This window comes from Hyperolius riggenbachi, chromosome 5, assembly GCF_040937935.1.
Source record: "Hyperolius riggenbachi isolate aHypRig1 chromosome 5, aHypRig1.pri, whole genome shotgun sequence".
Lineage (NCBI taxonomy): Eukaryota > Metazoa > Chordata > Amphibia > Anura > Hyperoliidae > Hyperolius > Hyperolius riggenbachi.
This window is the reverse complement of record NC_090650.1, coordinates 397,784,246-397,799,962: the sequence shown is the minus strand read 5'-3', so window position 1 is coordinate 397,799,962 and position 15,717 is coordinate 397,784,246. Positions and strand designations below refer to the sequence as shown.

The window sequence follows — 15,717 nt, the reverse complement described above, 5'->3', positions numbered from 1 at the left end:
GAAAAAACTGTCGGTAATGCGTTGATAATTCTCCCCCTCAGTAATGAACATTCCGTACAGATCACCTGCCAGGACTAAAGATGTCACCACCAGTGATACATTCCAGAATGTAAATCAGGGAGAGGAAAGGTTTTGTAATGGGCAAACACTGACTAAATAAATCTATAAATTAATTTTGTAAACAATACTACATTTGATTAATTATGTTATTTTCACTACAGTTCCTCTTTAAGTGTAATTTGGATTTGTGATTTCTAGTGGGCCCCAGCTCTTGATATTGTAGGTTTGTGGGGGAGGGGAGGCAGGAGGGAGGAAGTTCTTTTAAAAAAACAGTATCTGGCTTTCATTTATAGGGAAGTGCCATCAAATTACATCCCCCATTTAATCCAGTGCATGAAAATGAGCATTTCATTGAGTGGGCTTTTGAAGCTGCAGCCTCCGTTTCATGTAATAAGTGTGGAAATGTTCCCTTGAGCAGCTTCAGCTGATTGGCCTCGCAGGTCCCCCCCAAGCATCTTCCATATTATCCACTAATGTGTTCAATCAGGAACATATTAAAGTAACACGTTTCCTAATGCGTTGGAATATAATTACCGCACATTCCTGCGGGGGAGAGGCATCTCTCTGTTCAGTGCTGTGTACACTTCTGCTGTTGCTTCCTTCACTGCACGCTTCATTGTGTGCTCCCCGTATGGCAGGCATGTCCAAAGTCCGGCCCAGGGGCCAAATGTGGCCCGCCAAGCCTTTTCTATTGGCCCCAAAGCTCTCTGTAGTTGTTTGTTCCATGTGACCCATAGGTTGAAGCTGTGGTGTTGCATGCAGGGGCCACTTTCTGTTGCAGTGCTCTGCTTCCCCCTTTGCTCACCTGTAGGTTATCAGCCACCACTGTAGCAGTAGCAGCCACTGATTAATAACCACCACTGTAGCAGTAGCAGCCACTAATTAACAACCACCACTGTAGTAGCAGGAGCCACTGATTAGCAACCACCACTGTAGTAGCAGGAGCCACTGATTAGCAACCACCACTAGTAGCAGGAGCCACTGATTAGCAACCACCACTGTAGTAGCAGGAGCCACTGATTAGCAACCACCACTGTAGTAGCAGGAGCCACTGATTAGCAACCACCACTGTAGTAGCAGGAGCCACTGATTAGCAACCACCACTGTAGTAGCAGGAGCCACTGATTAGCAACCACCACTGTAGCAGCAGGAGCCACTGATTAGCAACCACCACTCTAGTAGCAGGAGCCACTGATTAGCAACCACCACTGTAGTAGCAGGAGCCACTGATTAGCAACCACCACTGTAGTAGCAGGAGCCACTGATTAGCAACTACCACTGTAGCAGCAGGAGCCACTGATTAGCAACCACCACTGTAGTAGCAGGAGCCACTGATTAGCAACCACCACTGTAGCAGTAGCAGCCACTGATTAGCAACCACCACTGTAGTAGCAGGAGCCACTGATTAGCAACCACCACTGTAGTAGCAGGAGCCACTGATTAGCAACCACCACTGTAGTAGCAGGAGCCACTGATTAGCAACCACCACTGTAGCAGCAGGAGCCACTGATTAGCAACCACCACTGTAGCAGTAGCAGCCACTGATTAGCAACCACCACTGTAGTAGCAGGAGCCACTGATTAGCAACCACCACTGTAGTAGCAGGAGCCACTGATTAGCAACCACCACTGTAGCAGCAGGAGCCACTGATTAGCAACCACCACTGTAGTAGCAGGAGCCACTGATTAGCAACCACCACTGTAGTAGTAGGAGCCACTGATTAACAACCACCACTGTAGTAGCAGGAGCCACTGATTAACAACCACCACTGTAGCAGCAGGAGCCACTGATTAGCAACCACCACTTTAGCAGCAGGAGCCACTGATTAGCAACCACCACTGTAGTAGCAGGAGCCACTGATTAGCAACCACCACTGTAGCAGTAGCAGCCACTGATTAGCAACCACCACTGTAGTAGCAGGAGCCACTGATTAGCACCCACCACTGTAGTAGCAGGAGCCACTGATTAGCAACCACCACTGTAGTAGCAGGAGCCACTGATTAACAACCACCACTGTAGCAGCAGGAGCCACTGATTAGCAACCACCACTGTAGTAGCAGGAGCCACTGATTAGCAACTACCACTGTAGCAGCAGGAGCCACTGATTAGCAACCACCACTGTAGTAGCAGGAGCCACTGATTAGCAACCACCACTGTAGCAGTAGCAGCCACTGATTAGCAACCACCACTGTAGTAGCAGGAGCCACTGATTAGCAACCACCACTGTAGTAGCAGGAGCCACTGATTAGCAACCACCACTGTAGTAGCAGGAGCCACTGATTAGCAACCACCACTGTAGCAGCAGGAGCCACTGATTAGCAACCACCACTGTAGCAGTAGCAGCCACTGATTAGCAACCACCACTGTAGTAGCAGGAGCCACTGATTAGCAACCACCACTGTAGTAGCAGGAGCCACTGATTAGCAACCACCACTGTAGTAGCAGGAGCCACTGATTAGCAACCACCACTGTAGTAGCAGGAGCCACTGATTAGCAACCACCACTGTAGTAGCAGGAGCCACTGATTAGCAACCACCACTGTAGCAGCAGGAGCCACTGATTAGCAACCACCACTGTAGTAGCAGGAGCCACTGATTAGCAACCACCACTGTAGCAGCAGGAGCCACTGATTAGCAACCACCACTGTAGCAGTAGCAGCCACTGATTAGCAACCACCACTGTAGTAGCAGGAGCCACTGATTAGCACCCACCACTGTAGTAGCAGGAGCCACTGATTAGCAACCACCACTGTAGTAGCAGGAGCCACTGATTAACAACCACCACTGTAGCAGCAGGAGCCACTGATTAGCAACCACCACTGTAGTAGCAGGAGCCACTGATTAGCAACCACCACTGTAGTAGTAGGAGCCACTGATTAACAACCACCACTGTAGTAGCAGGAGCCACTGATTAGCAACCACCACTGTAGTAGCAGGAGCCACTGATTAGCAACCACCACTGTAGCAGCAGGAGCCACTGATTAGCAACCACCACTGTAGTAGCAGGAGCCACTGATTAGCAACCACCACTGTAGCAGCAGGAGCCACTGATTAGCAACCACCACTGTAGCAGTAGCAGCCACTGATTAGCAACCACCACTGTAGTAGCAGGAGCCACTGATTAGCACCCACCACTGTAGTAGCAGGAGCCACTGATTAGCAACCACCACTGTAGCAGCAGGAGCCACTGATTAGCAACCACCACTGTAGTAGCAGGAGCCACTGATTAGCAACCACCACTGTAGTAGTAGGAGCCACTGATTAACAACCACCACTGTAGTAGCAGGAGCCACTGATTAACAACCACCACTGTAGCAGCAGGAGCCACTGATTAGCAACCACCACTTTAGCAGCAGGAGCCACTGATTAGCAACCACCACTGTAGTAGCAGGAGCCACTGATTAGCAACCACCACTGTAGCAGTAGCAGCCACTGATTAGCAACCACCACTGTAGTAGCAGGAGCCACTGATTAGCAACCACCACTGTAGCAGTAGCAGCCACTGATTAACAACCACCACTGTAGTAGCAGGAGCCACTGATTAGCAACCACCACTGTAGCAGTAGCAGCCACTGATTAGCAACCACCACTGTAGTAGCAGGAGCCACTGATTAGCAACCACCACTGTAGTAGCAGGAGCCACTGATTAGCAACCACCACTGTAGTAGTAGGAGCCACTGATTAACAACCACCACTGTAGTAGCAGGAGCCACTGATTAGCAACCACCACTGTAGTAGCAGGAGCCACTGATTAGCAACCACCACTGTAGCAGTAGCAGCCACTGATTAGCAACCACCACTGTAGTAGCAGGAGCCACTGATTAGCAACCACCACTGTAGTAGTAGGAGCCACTGATTAACAACCACCACTGTAGTAGCAGGAGCCACTGATTAACAACCACCACTGTAGCAGCAGGAGCCACTGATTAGCAACCACCGCTGTAGCAGCAGGAGCCACTGATTAGCAACCACCACTGTAGCAGCAGGAGCCACTGATTAGCAACCACCACTGTAGTAGCAGGAGCCACTGATTAGCAACCACCACTGTAGTAGCAGGAGCCACTGATTAGCAACCACCACTGTAGTAGCAGGAGCCACTGATTAGCAACCACCACTCTAGTAGCAGCCACTGATTAGCAACCACCACTGTAGGAGCAGGAGCCACTGATTAGCAACCACCACAGTAGCAGTAGCAGCCATTGATTAGCAGCCACCACTGTAGCAGCAGAAGCCACTGATTAGCAGCTGTCACGGTGCCAGTTGCAATATTCCAGCATACTGAAAGGAACATGCTAACTGCACATGGTAAATGGGTTATTTCCTGTTTAAATGTTTTATTTGGCAAAATGTTACAGGCATAGTGTACCTAACGGCAATCAGCAGAAATTGTGTTTAATTTTGCTAGTTTGGCCCCCAGCACTCTCAAGAACGGTGATATGGCTCTTGGCCTAAAATGTTTGGACAACCCTGACATATGGGTCTTCATAGCCGGGGATATAGGAGGAGCTGCCTGCTTCAGGTATGGAGGTGTAAAAACCACAGGGAGGGTCAAAGAGAGGAGTACAGGGCATTTGTACAGCAGATTTAGCAAGGCCCCCCTCCACCTGTGCTCTTCTCTGCCACCCTATAGACTTAGTGACTCGTCTGCTATATTTATCCCTACATTGCAATCTGTGCACCATTGTTTGTTACATCACTATTTTGTGTACTCTTGTTTACCACTGTAATGCCTCTGTGTAACGGTGTTTAATGCTTTTTAATCCTGTGTCTGACTTTCCATTGTAGGTCCAATGTAACAGGAAAAATGTCTGTCGCTAGGTGGGGCTGTTGCCGGATAAAATCGGCACAGTGTCCGCCCCTTTAGATCAGTGCCACCACCACTGAGCCACGTAATACAAATATTGCATGGGCGCATTTGCGCTGCCTGTGCCAATGCCACATCTAGGATCACACCTTATGAAAAGATATCACACCTTATCAAAGATATCACACCTTATCAAAGTTATCACACCTTATCAAAGATATCACACCTTATCAAAGATATCACACCTTATCAAAGATATCACACCTTATCAAAGATATCACACCTTATCAAAGATATCACACCTCATCAAAAATATCACACCTCATCATAGTTATCACACCTTATCAAAGATATCACACCTCATCAAAGTTAACATACCTTATCAGAGTAGCATAGCGAGCGCTACAAACGTATGCCTGCTAATTGACAATGGCACTCATCCTGCCCTGAGCCCCTGCAGGTTTGAAACGCTCTCTATGCTACTCTGATAAGGCGTGTTAACTTTGATAAGGTGTGATATTTGAGTTATCTCAGTTTAGTGAAACAAGCCCCAAGTGTGGCACGGATCTAGTCAGCCATGGCATCAGGCTATGTCCCCTTTGGTACCCTGTTGCACTGCGTAATAACGTAATTACATGGGCGCGCATTCAGTGGGGATGGAGCTACAGCCACTGATTCTTTGTCACGTCCTCACTGTACTGCAAGGAGGTAGAGACCCGACCAGCATCCCGCAGCACAGTGGGTAAAAAAATAATGGGAGAGGAAAGGGTTAATGTTGTGTCTCCCGTATTTATTGTACAGCGCTGGGTAATATGTTTTAGAGTGTGATCATAAACATTGTGGGCTATGAGCCATTTCAGATAACGGTAGATCTCTAGATTGTAAACTCGCAAGGGCAGGGGCCTCCTCCTAGTGATGCTTATTCTGCTGAAGTATTGGTGATGTCTCAAACCACATATCAACTATGGCTGTATTTGTATTGCTGGCACGGGCTTATCTGGGTAATATAAAGCCTATGGCAAACACTGAAATTGCTTCCCCGTCCCCCTGGTCAGAGTACCCTTCACCTCTAAAAACAGCATCCTTTCTGGCATACATGTGTTATGGTTGCCTATTGTTTTTGGCTTGGGATATTGCTGAAGTTACTTTTTTGAAAAAAGCTCTTTTTCCCACTCTGTCCTGTTTTCTAACACAAAGCCAAGTGCAACCTAGATTCATAAATTAACTATGCTCCCCAAATAATAGAAGTAATCTGATTTGAGGTCTGAGGGATGGGGAGGCACGGGGCAGGCTTGGCAGAGCAACACAGGACAGGCATGGCGATGCAGAACAAGAGCAGGCATGGTGCCCATGGTACTGTGGCGCCCATGGTATGAGCCATGCCTGTACCCCTCTAGATACGCCTCTAATTGCTGGATAGTTGTACAAATTTTTGAACTTCTCATGTATCTATGTTCCCCACTATTGGTTTTGTACAATGTACTGCGCTACGGAAGGTGTTGGTGCTATATAAATAATAATAGTAGATTGTTGGATATCAGACTGGCAATTACCAGGGATTTCATTTTATGCCATAGTCATGTAGAAAATAGAGTTCTGCTTTAAGGTATAGGGGGGTTTTCTTCTGTGATTCTTGTAGGCAGGGCTGTGGAGTCGGTCCAAAAATCCACCGACTCCGACTCCTCAGTTTAGGATTCCACCGACTCCGACTCCTCGACTCCGACTCCTCTAATTTGCATATTACAATTTTGTTGATTAAAAGTATGTAACATGAAATTTGTCTCTTAACTGCCAACGCTTAGGAATTTTACAAGACAACTGAAGTGAGAAGGATATGTAGACTACTATATTTATTCCCTTTAGACTAAAACTAGTCCTTGGTAAGAGTACTTGTAAAAGGTACAAACCAGAACAAAGAACATCTATCAGGCCCTAGGCAATGTAAGTGTGGGTACATCTAAGAATGATGTGCAGGTACTCTGCAGGGGAATGAGGAGATTGTAAAAGACAACACCTCTGTGTTCATTGTGCACAGCATTCTCAGTGGATTCCCTGCAGCTCTGTGGGGAGTGCATATGTAGAGTATAGTACTACTGTGTAACAAAGTAAACCTGAGACAGATGAAATTAAAGTTTTATATATACCTGGGGCTTCTTCCAGCCGCCTTCAGGATAATCAGTCCCTCGTTGTCCTCCTCCACCACCTGGATCTTCTGCTATGAGTCCAGGTACTTGAGCCAGTTGGGCGTAGTGCGCATGTACACACTCCGCCGCCAGGAGCATACTACACCTGTGCAGCACTATTGCGCAGGTGCAGAATGTTCCTGGCTGTGGGAGCGGCATGCGGCCGGACAGCGCTGACTGGCTGAATTACCAGGACTCATAGCAGAAGATCCGGGTGGTGGAGGACAGCGAGGGACTGATTAGCCTGAAGGGGGCTGGAGGAAGCCCCAGGTATGTATAAAACTTTACTTTTCATCCGTCTCAGTTACCCTTTAATTTGTAGTCACCAAACCAAATTTTAACAACATATCAAATTATTTGATTTCATCAGCAAAGGGAGTGCATACATTTGCATAAATCAGCATCAATGCAGAATTATTTCCATCTCGTTAACCATCTCTATTAGTGACACGGCTACACATCAGGCTTTATTCTTACAGCATAGATGTTATTTAGTATATATAAGAGATTCCTGTGTACACATCATATATACAGTCACAATCAGATATGTATATCTGACCTTAAAAATACGGGGACTGCTTTATTGAAGCCGCACAAGTAACTAATTTTGATTGGTTTATTTAATTTTTGTGGACTAAGCACAGCTATTACTGTATATATACATTATTTTTAATGACTATTATCTGAAAAATAGAACATTTTATCATATTTTCTATTTTAATTACAGTTACAAATTCATTAGGAGTCGAAGTCGGTGCATTTTTTCCCGACTCCGACTCCGACTCCAGGCACCCAAAATTGCCCGACTCCACGACTCCGACTCCGACTCCACAGCCCTGCTTGTAGGGCCAAGAATACCTAGGCAAGAAGTAGAGAGAGATCGGGAGCCCCATGGTGCAGTATCGTCAGGTACAGGGAGGATAAAACTATATACAGTAGATATATACTCACAAAAGTGAGTTGCAGTTCCTGCAACCACCGTATAGGCCTGCAGGGAATTAACCGTCCCTGCTCGGTACTCCAGGTCCTGCTGGATACTGGATGGTCGCTCTCCTGTAGTACAATAGACTTTCCAGAACAGCTGCAAAGCTATTACCTCCAAAGGAGATGTGACTGGTAGGATGGAGGTGCCCAATGTGTGTGCTGTTTTAGTGTTTTAAAATATAAATAAAAAAGAGGTAATCACTTACCTCTCCAGAAGATATAGACACCAGTTCAACTGGAAAAATGTTTTTATTCACAAAGCAATCGGACAACGCGTTTCAAGGGTCATAGCCCGCTTCCTCAGGTCAATACAAAATGATAGTGTAGGTAGGAGATGGATTGTCGGTGCCTTTTTACTAGTGGTACCACCGGGCGTTCAGGTGGCACTGCTACAGGTAATCGTTTATACAGTAACAGTGCAGATGTCTCTCCAGGCAGCACTGCAGTACTTGGTATGTATGCGCACAGTACTTTATACAGTTGATTCAAGATCTCTTCTCTGGAGAAAAATCAGTGAAAAATAACATTGCAGATCAGGGGGCGAATGTGATTTAGCATATTTTATGTGTGCTTGTACGCTGATGGGATAGACCACATGTTCCCTCCACCGCACATCCGTCCTCCTCTCTGTCATTACTCTGCTGCACTGCACAACACTCTGCCTCTTCTCTCACAAAACCGTTATTTAGCAGCTTTTGATTTGTTATTATTTGGTGTAATTTGGCATTTGTCGTGTCATTAAGCAGTTGATTGCAAAGCACCATCTGGCTGCGATAGCATTGCTCTGTTTATGCTTCATATGCTGTATATACATTTCCTGTCATCTTTGCCTTGCATGTATTTCTGACTGCCTGCAGAGTATGAGCTATAGGTAATGGCTTATATGCTCTGTGTATGTATGCATTCTCTATAGAGGTATGACTTGTAATTACAGGCCATAGAACCCCATAGTGTAAGCCTGTGTTCCCACTTAACCATTTGAGGACTATAGGTTTATACCCCCCTAGTGACCAGGTGATTTCTTACAATTCCGCACTTCACTGACAACAATTTGTTGCTGGGCCATACAACTTACAACCCAAATTATTTTAACCTCCTTTTCTTGCCACTAATAGAGGATTTTTTTGGTGATTGTGGCTGATTTTTGTTATTCATTTAAATAGTTATTTTTTTTTAAATAAAATAAACTATTTTTTTTTTTTTTTGCTATCCCTCCCACCCCTGAGATCAGTACACTTCAATCACCTCTCATAGTCATCAGCCTATGAGAGGAATTACATTGTGAGCCACTCCAGGGGACAGCTAAGTGACAAAGCTGCCCCCTGTACAGCGCTGCTCTAGATCGCAGCGCTGTACAAAAGAAAATAACGGGGGGGGTTCTAACAGCCTGCCAGCTCCAATCGCGGCTGGCAGGCTGTTTACTGTGCGCCGCTCTGTGTCTCGGCAGGGAACGCGCAGGCATTCCCACCTAATCCCTGCCTCCAGGGCCCAACACCAATCTGCGTTAGGCGGTCCTGGGGGAACCACTCTGCGGCCGCCAGTTGGCGTTAGAGGAGTTAAAGTGTACCTGAGACGGGGGATAGAAAAAAGTTATACATACCTGGGGTTTCCTCCAGCTCCCTGCAGGGTGATCGCTCCCTCGCCATCTTCCAGTGCCACCTGGATCCTCCGCTATTCGGTCTGGTAACGCCTTCAGTCAGGGCCAGTCGGAGTACCTGCATTCTGGCTGCGTGTACCACCCCATCCTGCTCCCGTCACTGGGAGCTTTCTATGTGCAACTAGAACGCGATGATGGCACGCTTGCACCTGGCCCGCGCATGCGCAATATGCCCCAACTAGAAGACTTACCGGGCCAAATAGCGGAGGACCCAGGCGGTGCAGGAGGACGGCAAGGGAGCAATCAGACTGAAGAGGGCCGGAGGAAGCCCAAAGTAATGTATATTTTTTTTCTATTTGTTTTTGTCTGTTCTCTGCTTATTGCAAAACTGACAGAGAACGGCTCCTATTTTATATATAGGAGTTGTTCACACTTGTCACGCTGCAACTGATCCGTGAGATCTATTGCGGTAAATGGACCACACTTCTGTGCAGTCCATGATGATCCCGGACAAACGGATGCATTCCATTATATAGCATATGGAGGTAACACATCTGCCCCGGGCTCCAGCCAGATCACAGCGGACCATCGGAGTGGGCACCAGGGCTGTGAAGTCGGTACAAAAATCGTCCGACTCTGGCTCTGAAACCACTGACTCTGTCTCAAGGTACCCAAAATGGCTCAGACTCTAACTTGTTAGTCTAATACTGTATATACTCGTGTATAAACCTAATTTTTCAGCACAAAAATGTGCTGAAAAGTTACCCCCTTGGCTTATATATGAGTCAGTGGAGCAGAATGGATGATGGAGCAGGTTTTGTTACTGGCATTGGAGCGTAAGGATCGTGCACTAGTGATCCTGCACTAGTACAAGGGCTCTTTGCTGTGTCTGTGCCCCGCATCCCCTGCAACATGGTGTGCAGAGTGCGCTGCAAGACTACCTGTGTCCCCCAGCATGTGGAGCAGAGCATTCCAGCAACCTCAGCAGTGCAATGATCCAGAATTCTTCCTGTGTGGTGTCTTGAGGCACAGCTGTATCATCCTTGGGGCACATCTGGCTATGGGGAAGGGAGCTGACTTGTACTGGGGGCACATCTGGATTCTGTGGAGAGGGGGCTTATATGCGAGTCAAACACGTTTTCCTGTTTTCTTAGGGAAAAGTGGGTACCTCGGCTTATACACGGGCCAGCTTATATCCGCGTATATATGGTACTTACCAGGGCTGTGGATTTGGTACATAAATCATCCAACTCCGTTTATGAAACCACCGACTCCAACCCCGACTCTAGGTACCCAAAATTACTCCAACTCAGACTCCACAGCCCTGGTGGACATTACACTGTCTGCTCTCGCTGGCTGCACAGGAACCGTGATACTACCTCTCCGAGAGAGACTGATTCCAAAAAAGTACCCCTTGCAGACATTGCCAAATGATATGCCGAAAATCAGCATCCCCCCACACTTAGGGCAATCCGTATTGCTGGATAAGTTCCTTGTTAAAGCCACCGAAAAAGGTTTGTGTGAGCCAACCACTGGAAATGATTTTGCTAGTTATAGTGAAAGTATTTCTCTATATTTTTACTTTATACAGTGCTTTGTATTAAATATTTTTTCTATGAATGTTTTTGGATTGTGGAACGAATCATCTGAGTTTCCATTAATTCTTATGGGGAACTTTGCTTTGATATAAGAGTGCTTTGGATTACAAGCATGTCTCCAGAACGAATTATGCTCACAAATCAAGCTGCCACTGTACAGTAAATGTGTTACAAAAGCTTCTTGTGAAGCCCAGAGGCTGAATTGATAAATCCCACCCATTGTCTTTCCCGTGTCTTTCAGACAAGCAGTTTCTGGCGTTCTTCTTCAAGCAAGTGCGGAGAAACACCAGCGGCCGCTACGAGGAAGACTTCCCGTATATCTCCCCCTGTGGCAGGGAACTCAATTACATCCGCTGTGACGACCGCCCCATCGTCTTCACTCACCTCCTGCCAGGCGAGGGATCGGGCCTCCAGCAGCTGTCGTACTGCGGGGGTGGAGACAAGCTGGTGGTTCCGTTTGAGCCAGAGAAGCTGGTGATGCTGCCAGAGAATGGGCGGGTGTATCACCCGGCACCAGAGAAGACCGGTGGTGTGGGACTCGTCAAATCATCACTGGCGTTTGAGCTTAGTCCTTGTTTTGAATTCACTGGTGGGTCTAATACTGGCGTCCCCACTCACTTCCACTGGAACAACAAACGGTACACACTGACCAGTGAGCTGATCCCGCTGATCTGAGATTACTACATTGGCCACCTATTACTGATACAGAGCCAGCAGACTTTGCCACATTTCTGGAAACATTAGCAGGAGCAGATGTATTTACCCTCTTCTTTAGTGTGCCAAACCCTCCTTCCGTTTTTCTGCCCCTCTTCCATATACTTCAGCTTGTGGGCACAAGCCTGACAACACTTCAACTCTTCATGCCCCAATTCAGGTGATATATGTATATTATAGTGATGAGTTAGAACTTTAGTATTATTATTGCCTTTTTAGTTACACTGTGAGAATCTCACTCGCTTCATGCCTGGAGAGGACGTGGGGAAATCTCTCCAAGGGCGGAAGAGACCGCAACAACCAAAACATCTTTCATGGAGTAGAACAGAGTTAGAATCCATGGCGAGTTTATATTTCTGTTTCTCATTTCCTGTCTCTGGGACTACCAGTTTTTATATCAAAGCCACAAAGCTGCATGGAGGTCGCAGGAACAGGAAATGAAGGAAACTCTCTACAATGGGGTGGGACACAGAGAGCAATGCCCCTCCCCCAAAACAACTTCTTTCCACACTTTTCAAAACTTAATTTAAAGGGACACTGAAGAGGAAAAAAAACCGTATGATATAATGAATTGTATGTGTAGTACGGATAATGAATAGAACATTAGTATCAAAGAAAAGAGTCTCATATTTTTTTTTAAGTTTTATATAGTGTTTTTTTATAACATTGCATCATTCTCTAATATTTGCAGTTTACAAATTACACTCTGTATTTTAAATGATGAAACAGAGCAAAGCTAATGACTCTTTGAACTTCCTGACAGTAAAACCTTAAACCAGGGGTCCCCAAACTTTCTTGGTCAAGTGCCGGGCCGGTTGAAAAACATTACATTTAACCAATCATGCCCGGAGGAAAACTCCCAGCAGCAGCCATTCAGTCATGCGGTGAAAGAAGAACGTCTTTGTGCACCAGACAGTGAAGTATACCCAGGTGACAACTTGCCATCCATTTGGACAGCAGTATCACCTGATCCAGATTTAGATTGGAAGCCAGCGAATAACCGCTCGCTGGCTTCTACAGTATGTGGATGGGTGGTGCCAGCACTGCAGGTCGCTGATATTTAAAGGTGCAGTGGGTCACATGTATAAGTTATACAATTTGTGTTTGGGGGCCAGTAAAAAAAGCCTCAGGAGGTCACATTCGGCCCGTGGACTGTAGTTTGAGGATCACTGCCTTAAACTAACAAGAAACAATGAGAGACAGGTTGGGATAACTGCAGAAAACAGCACTGTAGCCGACCCAAGTTTGGTCAGAGAGCTCAGAGAAGCTCTTTTGCATAGACAACTGAAGTTTCTTAACTCTTCTTTTACTGGAAACGATGGCCTCAATTCACTAAGCAGTTTAGACTAGTCTACTGATGGTTTTTAGTCTACTGAAGGTTTGGTGTAAATCAGTTGCATCAAAAGGAAATTCACTAATAATTACCATATGTTTTTAGACCTGGTCTCAAACATTCGGTAATTAGGTCGATAAAGCAGGGGAAATGATCAAAAGATGCAATTCACAAACGAGTAGCTATGACTGACAGAAATCAGCTGGTCTGTCAGAAAAAGTGGGCGTGGTTACTCCTTGTTTGCCCTTGTGAATTGCATCTTTTGATCATTTCCCCTGCTTTACCAACCTAATTACCGAATGTTATAGACCAGGTCTAAAAACAGGTCTAAAACATTACATCAAACCATCAGTAGACTAAAAACCATCAGTAGACTAGTCTAAACTGCTTAGTGAATTGAGGCCATTATGAGGCTCATATCTGTGCTGCTAATGTTCTATTTCTTAGCTGTACTACACATACAAATCATTATATCATAAGTTCATTTTCACTTCAGATTCCCTTTAAAAAGTGCCGAAATTGGCCTTCAACAGTACATTAAAGGAAAACTGAAGTGAGATGAAGGGAAACTTTACTGAAAGATATTAGTAGGGGAGACATATATCAATACATTGCAAAGTGAGAAGTTATAAAATAGAAGATAGATGAAGGAATGAATGATATTTGCTGCATCGTCCATGTTGTTTGATGTACTGTGAGCCTGCAGGTCATCATCTTTATTGCTGTTAGACATGAAAAAAAAAAAAAACCGGACAGCACCAACTGCCATCATTTATTAACACACCTACTAACAATGTGATAGGCCTATATTTATATGCACAGAGGCAGATAATGCTTGCTTGGCAGTTGGAAAAAGTTATTATGTCCCACAGTGCAACAAGGTTCACAGACTGGAAACTGTCAGGGCCATGGCATCATGTGATGGGAGGGGCTTCACATAGCCACACAGACGTGGCTGATGCACTATTAGAGAAAAGGTAAAGATTTCTCGTAGGAATGGGGGTATCGGCTACTGATTGGGATGAAGTTTAATCCTGTTCTTTTTTTTAACCTCCCTGGCGGTATGATTATTTGGGGGTCTTTTCAGATCCTAAAATCAGGAAACAATCATGCTGCCAGAAAGCCAGCAGCAGCCCCAGCTCTCACTCAACTCCCTGGGCTCCAGTGCTGCAATTTTACCTCCGTCCTCCAGGTGGCGCTGTAACACTTCGGTGAGATCAATGACGGCGATCTCACCAGAGTGATTAAGAGCCTCCAAGGACAGGAAGAAGAACAGCTACCGACGTCTGGATCCCCCGGGAGGTGAATAAAAGCTCCCACTGTCCTCCATTCACTTGCATGGAGCCTCTGGCGGCTAGCCCGAGCTTAGCTCGGGATTACTGCCAGGGAGGTTAAAAAGAAAAATAAAGTTAGATACTTCTGTAGTGGGAAGCCTTGGTATGGTTATTATTCTAGAAATCCATATTAGTATTTCACAGCAGTGCGCCTCTGAACTTTGTGGCTATGATAGTCGGTATTAGGATAAATGGAGTGCTTTTTGACTTAGTTGTCCTTTTAAGTGTATGTTCTTTCTGACAAATCCCCTTTCCCGAGGATGAGCAGAGCCGTGTGCGTTCTGTGATGAGCTCTCTGCGCACTTTATAAAAGACGGGCTTGTTACAGCTTGTTTAGTTAATTTACAGCCTACAAGGCTGCAGCCTTCAGCCCGCCTTTCAGACGTCCATTGATGTTATTAGATGCCTGACCGCTAATGGATCAACATTTCGCACAACATCATCAGATATCCGTAAGATTAAAGTCCAATGCCAGGAATTTTCTTGGTAGGCTGCCCGCTCCTTTCACGCACTAATAAAATACATAAACACTTCAGTTTTAAATCAGTAAAGTTTCTAAATACAGTAGAGTCCCAGTTATCCGGAACTCGGGCAACCGGAAGTCTCAACTAACCGGCATTCCTGTGTGATAACTGGGACTTTGCTTTCGGCGAGTTTTCAGGATTTTAAAGTGGAACTGTCAGCCATAGTATCTCAGAAAAAAACACATATATAAGTAGATAAATACTTGCTCTACTTACATAACAGATGTATTGCACTGTCCACATTTATATTTTATTTATATTTTAGTGATTTTTCTATAGTAAAAAAAAGAGAAAAACCTTCTTAGGAGTTTCCATTTTGTCTGTGTATCTCGAAGCCAATCCTGACATAATTTCCTCCCTTACTCTGTCTGTGTATGCATTGCCTGCCCTCCTCCCAGTCTTCAGACACTCCTACCCAGCTCTGCAGTGGAAAATGCATTGAGAAATATCGGCCAATCAGAGAGGAACAGAGTTGTGTGTGTGTGGGGGGGGGGGGGGAGAGAACCAGGAGAGAAAGAGGCTTCAGCCAATCAGGCTGCATTAGTTAAGTCAGAGGGGAAAGTAAAGGAGAAAAAGTAAACCCAGCA

At 45.8% G+C, this 15,717-nt stretch overlaps 1 protein-coding gene across 2 annotated transcripts in view; it reads left to right on the top strand.

Moving 5' to 3' along the window:
* C5H8orf82 (chromosome 5 C8orf82 homolog) overlaps window positions 1-12,132 on the top strand; it is a 43,932-nt gene extending 31,800 nt beyond the window's left edge. For both annotated transcript variants that reach the window (XM_068237896.1, XM_068237895.1), the window contains exon 3: window positions 11,467-12,132. In XM_068237896.1, the coding sequence (XP_068093997.1) occupies window positions 11,467-11,900 (434 nt within the window). In that variant the 3' untranslated portion in view covers window positions 11,901-12,132. The remainder of the gene's footprint in view (window positions 1-11,466) is intronic.
* Window positions 12,133-15,717: the final 3,585 nt, after the last annotated feature.